The 18,675-nt window shown below is 38.7% G+C and overlaps 2 protein-coding genes across 3 annotated transcripts; one reads left to right on the top strand and one right to left on the bottom strand.

Moving 5' to 3' along the window:
* Window positions 1-738: 738 nt before the first annotated feature.
* Window positions 739-4,660, bottom strand: gpx3 (glutathione peroxidase 3). Its single transcript, XM_026189706.1, has 5 exons — window positions 4,370-4,660; window positions 2,860-3,010; window positions 2,635-2,752; window positions 2,043-2,142; window positions 739-1,270 (listed from the first exon to the last, which is right to left on the bottom strand). Exons 1-5 carry the CDS (start codon window positions 4,526-4,528, stop codon window positions 1,049-1,051), a joined length of 750 nt encoding a protein of 249 aa, XP_026045491.1. The 5' UTR covers window positions 4,529-4,660; the 3' UTR covers window positions 739-1,048.
* A 3,916-nt stretch (window positions 4,661-8,576) lies between these two features.
* On the top strand, window positions 8,577-18,348 carry dctn4 (dynactin 4). 2 transcript variants are annotated; one of them, XM_026189690.2, is made up of 14 exons: window positions 8,577-8,798; window positions 9,464-9,534; window positions 9,661-9,839; window positions 9,942-9,985; window positions 10,572-10,679; window positions 11,332-11,352; window positions 11,859-11,932; window positions 12,750-12,862; window positions 12,951-13,060; window positions 13,158-13,231; window positions 13,728-13,782; window positions 14,339-14,446; window positions 16,834-16,931; window positions 17,024-18,348. In XM_026189690.2, the coding sequence occupies exons 1-14, from the start codon at window positions 8,664-8,666 to the stop codon at window positions 17,241-17,243; spliced, it is 1,410 nt and encodes a 469-aa protein (XP_026045475.1). In that variant the 5' UTR covers window positions 8,577-8,663; the 3' UTR covers window positions 17,244-18,348. The 2 variants fall into 2 exon arrangements, with proteins under 2 accessions (XP_026045475.1, XP_026045486.1); XM_026189701.2 differs by lacking the exon at window positions 11,332-11,352 and having other exon boundaries at window positions 8,579-8,798.
* The last annotated feature ends 327 nt before the right edge of the window (window positions 18,349-18,675 follow it).

The raw sequence follows: 18,675 nt of genomic DNA, 5'->3' as shown, positions 1-18,675 counted from the left end.
TACTTAGCAGTACAAAATATCCAAATTCAGCTCAAGGAGCAGAATGAGGACGATTTTCATCAGAATTCGTAGGCCGTGGTTAAACACCCAGTTACAGCAGTACAGCCACCCCAGAGGATAAAACCCTCTGTCGGGATGTCTCGACTTTTTGTTTCCATCCACTTCAACAACCAGCAACCCACACCTTGCCGACTGACCTGTGAACTGCTCTAACGCAGTCAAAGTCGCAATAACAGATAGCGGATCCACACCTCCAGGTCACACTATTAGGAAAAAGTTAAATCTGATCTCCAAATCAACAAGCCTTGCCTGTTTAAACTGAATGCCAGTTACGATTACTTAGTATAGTGTATTTTGACTAGTCAGATGAAGGGCTTCAAAAAAAAAGAAAAAAAAAAGGTTTGAAATGGCTTACTTTTATCTAGCAAGATATCAACAGGGAACAAAATCAGGATGGGCTAGAGCTGAGATATTAACAGAATTGCACTTTGAAAGGTATGCTGTAATTTATGGCAGATGTATTTTCCTGGTTTTTAGCCTTTTTTCTTTTTTTCTCTTTTTTTTTTTTGCTGTAGGAAAAAAGCACATGTGAGACTTTTTGTATTTGACTGGCTTAATAAATCTATTCTAAATGTCTCATTAGTATCTTACCGTGTCTTGTTCCACAGAGTACATCGTTTTTACCTTTCTGTGACACAACACTCATGTTTGTTTCTCAAAAAACTGCACAACACCGTGTTATTCTTGATGATTTATTGAAAGTAATTAACATTTAGACAGTAATGGTTAACAAGTCCTGAGATGGGAAGATGACATGGTGCTGTGGGATTGCAGGGCAGCCTGAATGCACTGAAAGGCTGGCCTAAACCCCAGATTCCAAAGAGGCACCACAGAGTTCCTGTTTTCAAGCCTCCTCTTCATTCAACATGCCATCTTCACGGTACAAGAAACTGTAACATTACTCGTTTTCAGGCTACCTTAGTTTTAATCATTTGCATCTGATTACACTTAATTCATTAGACAGACAACACTAAATGATCGATCACATCTAATTAAAGACATCCCTTGTGTATTGTTCGAGCAGGTATCTCCGGATGTCAGCTCGCACCACAGAAACTTTGGTGGTCGGTTGCCACCTCATCACTGGCTTCCCATCCATTCCCACCAGAAACTTCTCAAAGTTCCACTTGATGTCACTAATCTTAAGAGGCTCCCAGAACAACCGGCCGTACATGGGACCAAAGTCTTCTCCGACAGCGGGGCAAGAGCTCTGCGTGGCACAAAGAACTTTTAAGTAAGACTCAGAACAACACCGCTCAGGGCCATATGTTTTCTCTGCCTTTATAAATGCTCATGAAGGCATGAATTATATCTAGTGCATCCAGTCTGTTTCAAATACAGTGGGGCAAGTAATTATTTGATCCCCTGCTGAATTTCTAAGTTTACTCTCTTCCAAACAAATGAACAGTCTCTAATTTGGTTTCATTTTAATAATGAAATGAATTAATGCATGTCATTGAATGAAATAAGTATTTGATTTCCAATAAAAACCAAGTTACCAAGCGGCAGCCAAGAAACCTAAAGGATTTGTTTCTGTAAAGCGGAGTGGCCCAAAATCCCTCCTGAGATGAGCCAGTGACCAACTACAAGAAACAGCTTACCATGGCAAACAAGGTTCCTTAACCAAGTAGTAAGTCGTGGTTTACTTATGGATAAAATACTTATCCGCTCAATGATATGCAAATCAATGTACAGCTTTTATTTAATGTGTTTTTTTCTGGATTTGTTGGTTGATATTCTGTCTTTCTCCATTAAAATGAAAATGCTAAAATTAGAAAGCTTATGAATTCAGCAGGGTATCAAATAATTATTTTCCCCACAGAATATAACTAAACACATGTAAAGAGTCTAAGCATTGAGAGCAGACAGTAGCATTCATAATATACTTGGAAAAAAATAGTTTAATAACATGTAAAATACAAAATTTAAATGTAAGTTTCAACTTACAAAGACTCAACTGAATTTCACACACAGTTTCTTACCTTAAGGAAAGTATAAACCTCTTGCTCATTTTTCCCATTCACATCACCTTTCTCAAACAGCAGGAAGTTTGGAACGAATCCATTGCCAGGCCTAACGTATCTGGAATCCAGAAAAAGGACATCCTATCAGTGGACATGCCCCTGAGTACTTTACTGCTTGGCAGCTGCCCTAGATTCCCTACAAGCCGAGTAAAGCCACATAGTGTATTGCAAAGGCTTTGCTATGGATCTGTGATGACTGATGCAATCTGAGACATACGTTCTGGGTGTGCTGCAGAGACTCTCGAACAGAAACTGCCAAAAGATGCTTTCATGCTTTAATGAAGTTTTGTTGATTGACAGAGGATTTACCGTTATTGCACATTCCTGTCTACATGCTGCTTTAAAGCTTCTCACCTTACAGCACATATATACGGCCTTGCGATAAGCGTGCGACTCAATACTAGGGAATTTAATGTTATCACATCAAAATCCTATCGAGTTCTCTGGAAAACCATGACCTTCATCGACCCTAATTCATTCATGAGTATTTTTTAAACAGTGTTTTCTATGGGGCAGACTTGAAGTGCAGTGAAAGACAAAGATTTCTCACTTTAAACCTGGCAGGATTTCATGCCTTTGCCCTGGTTCCTGTTTTCCAAACTGGTTGCAGGGGAAGCCAAGAATAGTTAACCCAAGTGGGTTCATTTCCTCATACAGTGCATTCAGTTCTGATGAAAGAAGAGAAAAGAGTTCAGGTGGAGAAACCTTTTCCCCCCACCTCTTTAGTTCTTTTTTAACTGCAGCACAAAACAACGCTGCCTGTGCCATCTCTTACCCACATACTGACTGGTGAGTCCTCAGTATGTAGCCACGTTGACAAAGAGGACAGCCTTGCCTGCATAGTCACTGAAGTTCACAGTCTGACTACCATTTAGAGTTTTTGCTCTGTATTTGTAAATGGTGCCTTCCACGGATGAGTTGCATTGCTGCAGATACAGACAAAAGGTCGAAGCAGTTATGGTTGCTTTAACTTGCTAACAGCTTATACAGTTAAGGTGAGCAAGAACACAGAGAGTCTGAACATGAATTGCTTCAAGAAGAACACAATGTACTCTCAGACTTCCAAACAGCACACAATATATATTGAAACACAAAAACGTGAAGCTGGACTTAACGTGGACATAACCTCTCACCTCACACAAATGTTTATGAGGGGTGTGTTTAACCTTTTGTTCAGTCACCCTTTAAATGATCTGCCACAGTGAGTGACTGAAAAATGACAATGTTTCATTTGCGTTCTTGTGGTAAATGTTTTTTCACCTAATGACCAATATAGCAAACAATTAATCACAGGCAATCAGCCAATAAGTAGAAGCATAATGAGTGGCAAATATTTGCAGGTATAGAACTTGCCATTAGTAAGGAAGATATTTATTAGTCTTATGTGATGGTACTGGCTATCTTCGGGATCGGGCGTCTCACTTGGACAAAACAACACATAGGAAAATCTCATTATCAGCTACTTTTTCGTCCCCGTCAAGGCCAAATAAACAATCACCACGACAGTCTGACCATCCACTACAGATGTGAGGAGTTTGTTTGCCCAAATTGATCCTGAAGCTTTAACCAAATAAGCAGCATCAGGGACAGCTGCAATACTTCCCCTTCTTCCCCCTCCATACCTGCGTTGTTGTGTGGGCAACAGAGCTCCTTACAGTAAACATCAAGCTCTGTGTCAACAGGAGAACTCTGCTGACAAACAGTTAAAGGGACTTTAGCTGTCAAATTACCCTCACCCAGCCAGAAATCTTTACGTGAAATTACCAATGCAGCAGATGTGACTCTATATAAAATGGGTATCACAATATTCAAAAACATGAACGCAGAGGGCCATTACAGTTCCAAATGGCTCTGTTTTAAGCTATTCGCTTTTGTTGATGCACTTTATCTTGTCATTATGGCTGATGATTGCCAGATGCTTCATTTTTCACAATAAATCAGCACAGCTTGGAAAAAGGATGCAATCATGCTTAGAAATTCACCAACAAAAGAAGCCCAGAGTAACAGGTGTTTATGTTTCTATTCAAAGGCTTGCTGTCCAGCATAAGCTTGAATAAGCAGTAATAAGCAGAAGTTATTGAAAGAGATGTGTGTTGAGCACAGATAGTGAGCAATTGGGGAAGTTATTGTCGCTCAAACTTCCTCATAATTTAACGCAAATAATTTGATCTTTGACAAAGAACATTCTGGAAAACACGGACACAGGGCCAAACAAACAACTGCAAGAGTAAAATAGACCTATGCTGTGGAAGACTGTTTTTCCATGAAAATCAAGCAACACTCACCTGATAACCTACAACGTAAACAGGTGAGCCGGGTAGCAGCAGACCGAGCAGCAGTAGCGGTAACACGGCCCACATCGTGCAGTCCTTCCCCCAGACGCGGTGACTGCTCTCTGTGGATGTCTGTCTTCTCGATAAATGAACTGGCTGAGGTGTCGTCATCTGTTGACGTGCACCGATTGTGAGCGCGGATGAACGTGTCAGTAGTCTCCAGGTCAGAAAAATACCTATTCGTTCTTAGCGCTAATGTTGTGGGCAGAACAATGCTTGCGATTTGGTAATCAGTGGTATGGTGGCCTATATATGCCAAACAAATAATAAACAATTACAAATTACAAATTACAATTCATACCGTGTACATTATAACATGCCATAATAGACCCATTTCTGTAATATACTCACATATCTATATTATTGCTAATATATATTGTAATATATCTATATCACTAAAGCACTTCTGGATGGATGCAAACTGCATTTCGTTGCCCTGTACCTGTGCATGTGCAATGACAATAAAGTTGAATTCTATTCTATTCTATTCTATTCTATTCTATTCTAAAAAACAAACAAACAGGAAATTCTTATTTTATTCGTCTAACCAAGATTTAACCCACAAACAAGACAGGGAACACGTTACATATATACAAAGAAAAAAATAATAGTAGATGTACGTTTATGTGTGTGATGTTGTCAAAGATATCGGGGATTTTAGACACCTTGAAACCGCTGCAAAAGTTAAAGAAGAAGTACAATCCTGATCAAAAGTTTAAGACCACTTGAAAAAAGGCAAAAAATCATATTTTGCATGGCTGGATCTTAAGGTTCCAAGTAGAGCTTCAGCTTTAGATCATGATATATTAATAAGAAAACTGGAACGTTAATGTGTCAGAGGGTTAGTTTTAAATTGGGTCCGGAGTTATTTAAGTGACAGGAAGCAGTTTGTGAAATTAAATGGTGGTTGCTTGTGGTGTACCCCAAGGGTCAGTTTTGGGCCCAAAATTCTTCAACTTATAGATTAATGACATTTGTAAAGTGTCCAAAGTATTAAAAATGGTTCTCTTTGCTGACGATACTAACATATTTTGCTCTGGTGATGATATGCAGAATTTATTGGATGACATGACTAATGAAATAAGTAAAGTGAAGTTCTGGCTTCATAAAAACAAATTATCGTTAAATTTGAATAAAGCTAAAATTATGTAATTTGGAAATAGTACAAATACAAATGCTAAGATTCAAATAAATGGTGTTGATATTGAAAGAGTAAGTGAAAATACATTTCTGGGGGTAATAATAGATGAAAAACTTAACTGGAGAGCTCACATAATATGTATTCATTCCAAAGTATCACAAAGCATTGCAATATTAAACGATGCAAAGCAGGTATTCGACAGAACATCACTTCATATTCTCTACTGTTCACTGGTTTCACCATACTTAAGCTATTGTGCAGAGGTCTGGGGCAATAACTATAAAACCACATTACATTCACTTTTTACTCTTCAAAAAAAAGCAGTTCGAATCATCCACAATGCAGGTTATAGTGAACATACAAACTCACTATTTTTGCAGGATGAAATATTAAAAATTGCTGATCTAGTGAAATTCCAAACAGCACAAATTCTATTCAAAGCAAAAAATACAGAACTACCAGGTAATATTCAGAGTATGTTTTTTTTGAAAGAAGTAAGTTCTAATTTATGGAGGACCACAAACAATTTAAGGGTTTTTTGTAACTTCAAAACAGGGAAGGTATGTACTACAAGAAAAAGCATTTGTGTTTCTGTGAATAGAGTGAAACTGTGGAACAGTTTGAATATATAACAAATATAAAACAGTTAAAAAAGAGTTATAAAGACATGATCTTCTTGAACTATAAAGAAAGGGAAATTAAGTGAATGTCTCTATTTACAAAATTTCATGATGTGATATTATAGTATATAGTATATCAGAAATCTGTTCACTTTTTATTACATATTATATAAGTAAGGAAGCTGACTAAATATTGACTGATAACTTATGGCAAAGGGGTGGGATTAAATAAGTGTGTACTTCTTCCCACTCCCTTTTGACATGTAAATGAATCCGAACAGAGGCACTATTGAAATGTACTGACTTTATTTTGTATAGTATTTTTTCTCTAATTTTCTTTACTAAATGTACCTGTATATTGTTTACATGTTTGAAATAAATTCACAAACAAACAAACCCTGCTTATGCAGTTCAACAACCTGGCCGCGTTCAAAAAGGGAATGTTTTTTTGCCTTTGCAATCAGAACGTCATGACGGTGTGACTACCTGACAGAAAATGACAATGAATCCACAGTTTTGCACAGATTTAGATTTCTTCTTGTTGCATGTTGAAGCTCTACTTGGAACCTTGTTAAGTTCCACAGAAGACAACTAAAGTGGATGATGACAGAATTATTTCCATGGTTAAGAAAACCAACTTTACAGTGTTTATCCAAGTGAAGAACACTGGGAGAGCTAAGACTATCTACACTCTACAATCAAGAGACACCTTCATGAATCTCTAACTTACTATTCAGACAGAGAGCATGAGGTTCTGTGTGCATGGCCTTGGATTTGTGTGTGTTTGACTGTTGGATTACTATTAAACAGAACACACTGGAATTAAGCAACAGGGGGCACATTACACTGAACAAATCAGGATCTTTCTGCTTGACTTATCAAGCCAGTTATGCAAGATTAGTTTACCCTAACCGAGGACCTCTCTTGTAATGTGTTGTTTTTCTTCTGTTTGGAGGATTAAATAATCATGTCTCGTGAATCTGAGATTGAAAAAATAAATACATGTAGAACTCAGTGTGTATTGAATACAAACCAGCTGAGCTGCACATCAATATTGAGTTGTACTTTCAAATCTGCCACAGCACCGACATGGCAGCAGCTTTAGACACTATAAACTCAGCACTAACCTGTTGTGTTTATAGTAGTTTATAGTGTCAAATCTCACCTATTAACAGAGATACTGCAGTGTGACATAGTTTCAAAAGTGCATATGTTACTATAACTGCTGCTATAACTGCAGTCAGTGTGCTTTGAATGAAACATTTATGCTAAAGTAAATGAATAAAAAGCTCCTGCGGTGTTACAAGTTGAACTTACCCGAATCTTCATGAATGCATGAGAGCTAAGCGGCCTACTGTTGGTTTATTTTATTCATGGATCATTTCTCTTCCTCTCTCCTCTCCGGGATCAGCTGTTGCCATGGTGAGCTGGTACTTGGCCATATGCCCTGTGGGTGGCTGACAGGAGTCTTTGCAAGCCTGTTCGAGTGTATCGCTCACTGTTTTTTGTACACAGCGTTCGGCTCAGATCTGCAGGCCAGAATAAGTTGTTATGCAGCGGGGAAGCAAGAGGCACCAGAAGGGCCAAATATCCCATGAATTTCTCTGGTTAAGGAGAAATACTGAAATTTAATTGATTATGATCAGTTGCAAGGGGCTGTGAGGACATGAATAAGTGCACATACAAATACTTTTATACAGTATATATAAAATAAAATGCAGCTTTGTCAAAACTCCAGGTAACACAACAGAAACTTGGGTGCAGATTTCTGCCATATCTTCTTTGTGTCATCCTGAGATATTCTTGGACTTAATCATTACTGTTTAAGTAGAGCCAATTATAAGAAAAATGTGATTCTTTCTAATATTATGTGGGAATAAGGGAAAAAAAATATTGTTTTTAAATCTTAAAGTTTAAAGCATAAAGATAAAGACCTACACTACTATAGATGCTTTAGTATTGCATGGATCAGAATTTCACTGTTTTTTTCCGGGTTTGTTCACAATTCCATCCATTTTGTATGAGATCTACAACACTGCTGACTGGAATGCAGCCCCAAATCATGACAGAGGCTCCACTGTGTTTTACTGATGGCTATAGACACTCACTGTTGTACCTCGCCCCAAACCTGCTCCAAACATATTGCTGATAATTTGGACCAAAAATTTAAAACTTGGATTCATCACTCTGCAAGATCCGTTTCCACTGATTATCAGTCTAGTTCTTGCGTAATTTGATATACCTCAAACTTTTCTTCCTGTTTTTCATTCGGCTAAAGAAATGGGAACAACAGGCCACAAACGCAAATCTCACACACAACTCTGGCCAAAACATAAACGTGGCGTTTTCTATATTCACCACACGAGGGCGACGATGAGCTCACTGTTTTCTACAGTCATTGGTTTCTCCAGCCAAGCAACCAGCGGTGGCATCAACACTAGCAGACGGTCCAGTGAGTCGCTGGGCTCGTCTACGTTCCCCGGAGATGGCGTCCCTTTTGCAGCCAGATAGAGTTGTCTATCTGGTTCGTGGGGAGAAAAAAATTAGAGCCCCCCTGTCTCAGCTTTATTTCTGTCGCTACTGCAGTGAGCTACGATCTCTGGAATGCGTGTCTCACGAGGTACGTTAGTGTTTTTCTCATCATCCTCCGCTAACAGTTAGCCTTTTCTAGCTACTTTGTTACCTTCTGTTAGCTTTGACAGGCGGGAGGGACTAGTTCAGCCATATGCTGAGTTGTCTTGCCAAGCCGTTTGTCAATCAAACGGTCCCCTAATCTCATTGGTTGTACGGTTTCACTTCCGCTTGTTGAAAGAAGCAAGCGCAAGCTAATGAGCCGTTGCTATCTGTCGGCTTTAGCATTAAACGCACAGGTTAGCTTATATAAAGCTGTGGGTGGCATGTTCTCTAATTAAAACAAGTACACAAGCAAACTATATTTTGATGTCGGTCTGTCCTTGCTAACGTCCTCACTGTTAAAACCTTGTAAACCTAACTCAAAGTTACAGACACCACGCCCAGAGCGATTTAGCTAGTAGCATCACCATCATCATAGGATACCCTGACGAATATTTGTTAATATACTACTACTTGATTGAAAGCTTAACTTTTACTTCATTGAAGAATAGATAAAAATGAAATAAAACGGGTTCCCCTGTTTCATGGTACCATACTGTTCTAAGGAATGGTACAACGATAATCCTATTTATTCCTGATAACACTGTTGGTAATCAAGCAGTTGGGAAGCGTGTTTAAAATACACTTTAAGACTGACTTCTCTGTGTTCAGGTGGACTCCCACTATTGTCCCAGCTGTCTGGAAAACATGCCGTCTGCAGAGGCTAAGCTTAAAAAGAACAGGTAAGATTGATCTGCTTTTCTTTGCAGATTCGTAGAAAAAGCTCCGTGTTTATATTCCACCCCTTATGTCACTATGTAATTAGCGACCTTAGTTTCATTCTTAATTATTGGTGTGCTCTGTTGTAGGTGTGCAAACTGTTTTGACTGCCCGTGCTGCATGCACACACTATCTACTCGGGCCACCAACATCCCAGCTCCTCTGCCTGATGATCCTACCAAGACCGCCATGAAGAAAGCGTACTATTTGGCCTGCGGCTTCTGTCGCTGGACCTCAAGAGATGTGGGCATGGCTGACAAATCAGTTGGTGAGTGCTAGTTCACTAATCCTAGTTAACCTTTTTTGGTCAAGGCTGTATTTGTTCTCTGTGACTGTCTAAAGTCTGATGTTTGCATTTTGTTCACTGCAGCCAGTGGTGGATGGCAGGAGCCGGAGAACCCTCATACTCAGCGGGTAGGTTTTTTTTCCACCCTGTGGCCATCTAAATTTTTCTCAAGTTGCTCACATGTTTCCTGATAACACATTGCTTGCTTTTAAACTGATGTGCCCCTGAATAAGTGACACCCTCAATAACACAACCCAGGCTAAACTGAAATAGCTGAACATTTGCTTAGGCTACAAAACTGACATGCACGAACTGCACATGCTCCCATTTATTTATTTATGTCTTGCAATGAGCGTCTTTACACACATGTAGTTATTGCAGGAAGTCAACTGTTTTAATTTTTGCAGATTATTATTATTCCACAGTTTTCTACAGCTTTAAGTCTATCACATTTTAATACAATCATACGAACTTGTAAAAAAAATTACATAAGTTGCGTTTACTAAGACCAGTATCAGCCAATAATATTCTCCAAGCTATTAATTAAGAAAAAAACTATATTGCATATAGGGACATAATAAATTTGTGATAATATAGGTATTGATATGAACCTATACTATATGTAGCATAATGTATCTAGTTCTCTTTTAAATTACAATATAGTCTGTTTTTATAAAAGTACATAAAGAACTGATTCTTGTTTGTTTGCTCCAGATCAACAAACTGATTGAGTATTACCAGCAGCTGGCCCACCGAGAGAAGCAGGAGAGGGACAGGAAGAAGATGGCCAGGAGACGACAGTGCATGCCCCTGGCGTTCTCGGTACTCTGCTCTCTCTGAGCCCCACAGATGAACAGCTTCATGTTAGCTGTTGCCTCTGTGTGGTTTGTCGTTATTGCGAATAGCAGCAATAAATTGCAAATAACAAACTAATTTACATAGACTTTGATTTAAATAATAAATACAGAAATATTTCTTTGTGTCAGTAAGGATGTCATTTGATTTGCATGCTTTAAGCCAAAGCAGGCGGGAATAGACTTGCTGTGCTTGGTTTACAGATTCACACCATGCCCATGCTGTTACCCTGCTTAAGAAACAAATGTCATGGTAGTCACCAGTGTGATTTGCCTGAACGTAGCGGAAAATGTGCACAATGAGTTTTATGCCCCCCTGCTTTGGATGTGGTCTTCACGCTTTGTTAGCTTGGTGCATTGTTCACACCTGCCGTTTTCTTCTTTGACAATTAACATCCATTAATGCAAACCCGTCTTTCCTATCGCGCAGTGGAGCCACTTAAGCTGTGATATCCTGCAGTTGTTTTCCATCACTGATGCATTTCTGTTGCCGTTGCATGTCACCAAATATCAATAATGTTTTGCTTGATCGCTTTGGTTTCACCTTGTTCTTTATTCTCTCCTTTTTCCTTTTTTTTTCTTTGCTTATGCACTCTGACATTTTGGTTTTTATCCCCCAGCAACACACTATTCATGTGGTGGTGAGTTGTACTTTTTCACAATTTGGGTATTCTCATCTTTTACAGTAGCACTGTTTTCTATTTCTATCTGTTCTTGTCTGCTCTGTTACTGACTGACCTCACAGATCACATGAATGTTTCTTGGGTAAATGAGACCGAGATCCACACAAGGAGAGCCTTTATGTTGATTAGAGGGAGGGAAGCTACAGAAGATCTTTCTCTTTCAAGACATTTATTCATTAAATATGAGTTGATTCTCTTCCTCTAGTCTAGAGTACAAAGGCTCTTCTTTCTGTCTCTTACCACTGCTAATTTTAACAGTTTGTTCTTTATTTGTTGTTTTTCCACTTCTTTACATTTTTTTTAATTCTCAAAACTTGCCATAAACTAAATTTTTTGGGTCAGGATGTTGTGTTGTATTTGTCATGTAGATAAATAACTGTAGATGCATATTTATAATCATCTTGACATTTCAGTGTTCACTAGGCTAGATCTCTGATCATGTTTTGTCCTCCAATTCTACTCAGGAAAAATATGGCCTTGGAACCAGACTGCAGAGACAGAGGCCTGGAGCTCCACTATCAAGCCTGGCTGGCCTTTCGTGAGTTTTTTTATATTTTTATTATCATGTTTATCTGCAGTTATTGCAGCTTTTAACACATCCCATCAACCGGTTTTGTCCTTTTGAACTTTTTTTGACTTTCAAGGTCAGCACCTGTTTTCAATGTCTCACGTCTTTGACATGCATATTATCAGTGACTCAGATTAATTTTCTGCCGTCCACAAACCATTAGTTTGATTAATTTCAGGGTGCCATAAAAATGAATTTACAGAGCCTTGGAACTTGTCTTTAGATACTTATTGTAGTTAATCCATCACAATGAACAGTTTGTCACCTTTTTTCTTGTTCTCAAATTGCATCATCACCTTGTACTGATATAATTGTTAACAGAGATCGCTCACCAGAATTCATTCAAGGACCCTGCCTAACATTTTGGATTAATGATTAGCTGACAAAAGGCAGCGTATTGATAAACTATGCTGTCAGACCGAGGGGACGAATGTAAAGCTGGCGAGGACTCTCTGAAAAGAGTGATGTGTACTTGGTTGTCTCTTGTTTCAAAGGACTCTTGTTCAGTAGCCAAGTATGAAAAGTTGGATGCCCTTGAAGGCATCAACCTTAAGTTTTCCAAAGTTTCTTTGTTCTAACTGTAACCGTGCAACTTTTATGTGAGTAGGTTATTTATAAAGAGCTAGAGCCTCCAAAAATACCTGCACTGTTTGCGTTGCAGTGTATGTAATTAACTTCCAGTTACTTTAAAGACTGTCATTAAAGAGAAATAATAGCTGTTATTTCTCTTTTCTTTCTTAAAGAGAAATAACAGCTTATTAAGCAGTATTTATGTTAATCTAATTAGCCTCAAAGAGGGTGAAGACCAGAAGGAGATCACCATTGAACCAGCCCAGGCACTTGATGAGGTGGAGCCCCTGCCTGAGGATTGTTACACCAGACCCATCAATTTACCTGAAGGTATGGTCTTATCTGGTGCTCGCTGAACAGTACCGAGAGCTTGTCAAAGTGAGGTCAAGTTGAATCTGTAATTTCTCTTGTCTTGCAGTGACCACGCTGCGACAGCGGCTTCTGCAGCCAGACTTCCAGCCTGCAGGGGCGTCTCAGCTCCACCCAAGACACAAACACCTCCTGATGAAGCGCTCGCTGCGCTGCAGGGTCAGCACCTCTTCAGGCTTTTAGTGTTCCATATCTATCAAAGCCTCTCTTTTAATAGATTATATTTACATGAGTCTTTTTTTTCCCCCTTCTTCAGAAATGCGAGCACAACTTGAGCAAGCCAGAGTTTAATCCTACTTCAATTAAGTTTAAAATTCAGCTGGTGGCTGTGTGAGTGCTGCTCTTCTGTTTACGTTTGAAACATTTTTTTCTCAGCAGTTTATCGTCAAGTATAAATGTTGTTTAGTTGGATGACTGTATAAAGACGTCGGGACATTTTTCATGCAAATGCATGAGCACATTAACCCTCCTGTTATGTTGCGGGTCAGATTGACCCAGAACAGAAGAGATGTCACATGTCATCTGCATCACTACAGAAAATGAAAAAAATTAAATTATAAAAGAAAATTGTAAAATAATCAATGCCAGTGTTTCTGACACTTTTGGATGAGTAAATTTGCCCCAGGTCAAATTAACCCAGGAGCATAATTGGTGTTCCTGGAGACCAACATAACAGGAGGGTTAAATGGAGACAGTTTTCACTGTGTGCTTTTTCTTCTTTTTGTTTTGTTTTCAGGAGTTTAGACATTAGGTCACTCTGACTGAATGTTTAGTGATCTTTGGTGTGTTAGTGTATTGACTGTCTGCCTTCCTCTTCCTCCCACAGGAGTTATATCCCAGAAGTGAGAATTATGTCCATTCCAAATCTCCGGAATGGGAAGGTCAGTGTCTGCACGAACTTTGGTAGATTATCTTGTATTTTAGATTTTTTTTTTTTTTAATTCTGTGCACACTGCCAGCAAAAAGTTTGTTACATGCCTTCTCATTTAATGTTTTTTCTTTATTTTCATGGCTATTACATTGTAGACACATCTCTGCATGTGTACACGACATCTGCAATTTTCCAAAATGAATTTTATCTGGTCTATTTTTAATTATTGATGCATGAAAGCTCTGGGAATTTGAAGTAAAAACCATTTCAGGTGACTACACCATGAAGCTCACTGAGAGAAGGCCATGGGTTTGCAGAGCTGTCAACAAAGCAAAGGGTGGCTACTTTCAGGAATGTAAAATATAAAACATGTTTTGAGTTATTTAACACTTTTTTGTTTACTACATGATCCCATATGTGTTCATTCATAGTTTTGATACCATCTGTGAGAATCTACAATGTAATTAGGCATGGAAATAAGGAAAAACCATTAGTGTACACATAAACTTGGAAACGATGACAAGCATTTGCCTTATCTTTTTTCTTTCCTGCCATTCGCTGTTTAGGAGAGCCAGGTGCTGCTGACCCTGACCAACCCAGTGGAGAACATCACCCGCGTCTCACTGACCTCTTGTGAGGAAAATGACCCTGATGAGATTAATAGCACTGCAAAGGTATTTTATTTATTTTTTTAATCGCTTCTATTGACACACAGGCACAACAGTCGATCCGAAATTGATACAAAACTTTGTAACTTTAATGAAGTTTTTAAAATCTCTTGTAAGTAGAGCTGGGCGATATAAGATTTTTTCATATCACGATATGTTTTTTCATTTCAGGCGATAACGATATCTATCACGATATAAGCCAAATAACTATATTTGTAAGATTTAAATGTGCCGTTGCTCACAAGTAAAATGTGAAATAATCAGCAGCTTGTTTTGATTTAAATATTTATTTCCCATAATAAGTTCAACAGGGTAGATGTATTTAAGGAACATGAGACTTTTTCAGATAAATAAAGGCAAATATTGCAAACTACACAAAAGGCAGCCGCTAAAGCGTTTAAGTTTCAAAATAGAACAAATGAAACAGACTAAATTGTCAATTCCACTTAGAAACAAAATATAAATTCTAAAAATAAATCTTAGTTTGTTTTACAGAAGAACAGACAAAACTGACTAACCTTTGTCAATATCAAATAAACTGAGAACTAAAAGGAAATTCTCCTTGTTGTATAGCTTAGCTTTTCAAACAGTTTTAACAGTTACTTTAGTCTGACAAAAGCCGAATGACGAATTAGCGCTTTCAGTCAGACATTGAGCATGCACCGGTTTATTGTATTTCCAGACTTGCTTTCGGCACAATTTACAGTGCGTGCTACTCTGTTTTTTGTCAGACTTGAAATAGCCGAAATACCTTCACACTACGGAACTTCTCTGGCTCTTCCGTTCGACAATCTCTCCGGCATTGGAGCCATCATGTTTTCTCTTCGGTAACCTTCGGTCACGCACTCGGTTGATTTTTCTCTAGTCGGCACACTCATTTCCTCCATTACCCGGGCGGCACGGCGGCTGGCTGCTTCCCAAACAAATACACATGTCCGGCTTGGCACTTGTGCTGTACGTAACAAGTCACGTGACGTGACGCTGCGGCTATGCTTGGTTCGGCTCTGCGCTACTTAATTTGGATTGACTGTTCTTTTTTCTTTTTTTTAAGAGGACAAGAGAGATGAGGCCTATCGCAATAGTTTAACTTTTCTATCGAGAAAAAGTTATTTCGCAATACATATCGTTATTGTTCTATCGCCCAGCTCTACTTGTAAGTTCTCAATTTTTTTCTTTTGTTTTGCCTATTGACATTTTAGAAAGCAACCACAAATGCATCCAGTGAAAGAAACTTCAGACTGCAAATATTAGACTTGTTTTCAAAATGATAACCAGAAGAGCCGCTCTTATAGATAATTAAAGACTTACCTGTTAATTTTAACGGAGGTTTGTAATATCATTAATAGGTTCAAAGAATCCAGTTGTTTCACTGATTTCCTTTCTGAAATCTGTATCTTTGTGGTAAACAAGCCCAGGTGCTTGACTGGGTGTGTGTGACCGGTCACTGATAGAAAACATTTGGTGTGGTATGAAACAAAAAATATGACAAAAGAGGCCCTCAAGCAGCAAGATAATGCATCAAGTGAGAAAAGGAAAGTATTTGGATTTCACAAGTGCAGCAGTTGGTCTCCTCAGTCCGCAAGCAGTGATAGAAAAACACGTGATGCAACACGGTGGTAAACTTTTTTTTTTTTTTTCCTAGTGTGCTGGCACCATATACAAAATGTGCATATGTTAGCCATTTTGTTCTATACTTATACCTTATTTATTCAAATTTTACTCAGCAGCTCGGCTGTTTTGCAAATTGGCTTGTCTGTAGCCTTCGCGTCATCTCTTCATACTGTTAGTCACAGCTAACAGTGCTGCCTGGTGCACTGAGGCTCTCTGACTATAGGCGTTTTTTTTATTACCAGCCTCTTTAGTGATGAAGTCATGGGCCAGCTCGAGTAAGGTAGAGCTCCTGGCCAAATAAGAGCATCCTGATGACCCATTTCCATTGACATTATGGCCAAACGGAGAGTGCAGTCCCGGCTTTCTGCTCGATCTGATATACAAACACCTGAGGGATATTGCGAACCATATCAAGCTATGCTCGGTTGAGTTTTATCGCTACTTCTCATGGCTAAGTTCACCCACCTCCTACATATATTTTATGTACTACATCTGTTCTCTCTGTAAGTCTTTTGACAGCTGAAAAGAAGCATCAATTTTAGCAAAAAGTGTGATTCAGTTGACTTATTTTCCCCCTTAAACACAACACAGATATAACAGTCAGACGAGCATGAGTTTTTATGTGAGGTGTCAACTTCAGAAAAATACATCTTTTTATTTAATAACCACCATTGTTCATTTTAAGATGCGATTAACTTAGAAAGAAGTGTAATAATTCATCTTAATGTGACTCTAACATTTAAAATCTTGCTGTAAACATTACTGCTTGTTATTTTTTTCAGGTTTTAGTGCCCAGTAAGGAACTACTCTTAGCAGGAAAGGATGCTGCTGCTGAGTATGATGAACTAGCCGAACCTCAGGACTTCCAGGACGACCCAGAGTGAGTCAACACACAAACCCACGCTTGCTCTTTAACAGTAATGGCATGAGAAAACACCCTCACTCCACTTGATATCTCTGTCTTTTCCACAGTGTTGTTGCCTTCAGGAAATCCAACAAGATTGGTTTCTTTATCAAAGTGATCCCTCAGAAAGAAGAGGATACGGATGTCACGGTTTCTTTTAAGATCCGACATGACTTCCGCAACCTCGCTGGTCCCATCCGGCCGAGCGAGGAGGGAGCCGACACTGCTGCTGAAGCCATCTGGCTCACTCACCACGTGGAGCTGAGGCTGGGACCCCTCGCTTCCTGAACCCAAGTACTGCGTTCACCAGTGTTAGGCTCTTCGAACTAATACCTTCAAACTGGGATTAATTTAATTTAAAACTGATTTCTGATTCAGCTCATTGAAGCTTAAGGATAATTTGGCACCTTTAAGGCTTTCAGATGTTGTTGTTATGCTTTGGCTTAAGCCACATCAGCAGATCCCTGTGCTGCACAGTTTATAAAACTATATGAAACCATAACTTGTTGCACACTTAACTGATAACTATAGATTCTTGGTCCGGTTTATTGTTGCCTAATGTACCCAAAACCTCCTCTTTCTCATCTTAAACACTTTATAGTTCATCAGTAAGAGGCAGTTTAGCATGTGGTTACATAGAGGGGACAGATCCTTATTATATGCATATCGTTTCTGACTAAAATGAAGCTTTAATTTGATTACGGTAAATATATATGCCATATTTGTTGCTCCCAGCCTTTCTCTCCACACCCTTGACGAACGTTTTGTCTCAGCTGTGTTGTGCTGTGGGTATTTTGTGAGTTTTTTTGTCTCTGCTGTTTATAGATTATAGAAGTTTAAGTTCAAAGTCGAGGGAGTGGGATTATAGAAAGATGAGCAGAATCAGAAATCAGAATAGAGAACAATCTGTGTGAATCCCAGCCATGAATCACACACACGCCTCTGCGCTTTTAGCTTGTGTATCCTTCAGACAGCAGTAGGAGAATAACATGCATGCTTCACATATATAATAAAAAACCATACATGCTACACAGTATCATCACAATTATTGATTCCGTAGTATGTTTAAAACGGATCTCCTTTGGATAGATATGATCGTTTTATTATTGTCTGAAGTTGCACAGTAACCTAATGGCACTGTGAGGAGGATTCATGAGAAACTGTACAAATGACATGAAGTACAAAGTGCCCGTCATTTCTGTGTATTGAAACACTATTTTTGTCTGATTTGAAAACTTGCTTTTGGTTCATAGACCTCACTGACCTCAATGTCAGTGCGTATTGTTAGCTGCTGCCAGTTTTCTTTTTGGTCTTGGTTAAAAAAAAACAAAACTGTCCTTACATCACAGTTAATCATCTGTGCTGGCTAATAAATAATGCTGTCAAAGAGAAAGCGTAAATGTCTTATGTTCTAGGGTGATGCGAGTTTTAAAGTGGTTATTCCAGACTGTGCTCCACTCTGCTTTTGACATAAAGCTGGGTTTCTAGCACTTTTCCTGCTGCTGTGCCTGAAAACAGTGCTATTATTAAAGCAAATGGCTTAAAACTGTAAAGCTGCTGACTTGAGATTTATTAGACTGCCTTTTATAAAAAGAAAAAGTATTTTAGAAATCTATCAACAAAGTAAAAATGACTGAATTCATGTTTTTGTTTTCAAATTGGAGGCGTCACACTGGACTACATAACATCCAACCAATGAAACAAATTTGTCCAGGAATGC

The sequence above is a fragment of the Astatotilapia calliptera genome, chromosome 2 (genome assembly GCF_964374335.1).
Source record: "Astatotilapia calliptera chromosome 2, fAstCal68.1, whole genome shotgun sequence".
In the NCBI taxonomy this organism is placed as follows: domain Eukaryota; kingdom Metazoa; phylum Chordata; class Actinopteri; order Cichliformes; family Cichlidae; genus Astatotilapia; species Astatotilapia calliptera.
The sequence above is the reverse complement of the archived record's forward strand: the minus strand, read 5'-3'. Positions and strand labels throughout refer to the sequence as shown.

Coding starts and splice junctions, on each gene's coding strand:
- dctn4 (XM_026189690.2), top strand. CDS start 8,664: ATGGCGTCCCTTTTGCAGCCAGATAGAGTTGTCTATCTGGTTCGTGGG. Junction 12,863..12,950: donor ACCCATCAATTTACCTGAAG/GTATGGTCTTAT, acceptor CTTGTCTTGCAG/TGACCACGCTGCGACAGCGG. Junction 13,061..13,157: donor AGCGCTCGCTGCGCTGCAGG/GTCAGCACCTCT, acceptor CCCCTTCTTCAG/AAATGCGAGCACAACTTGAG.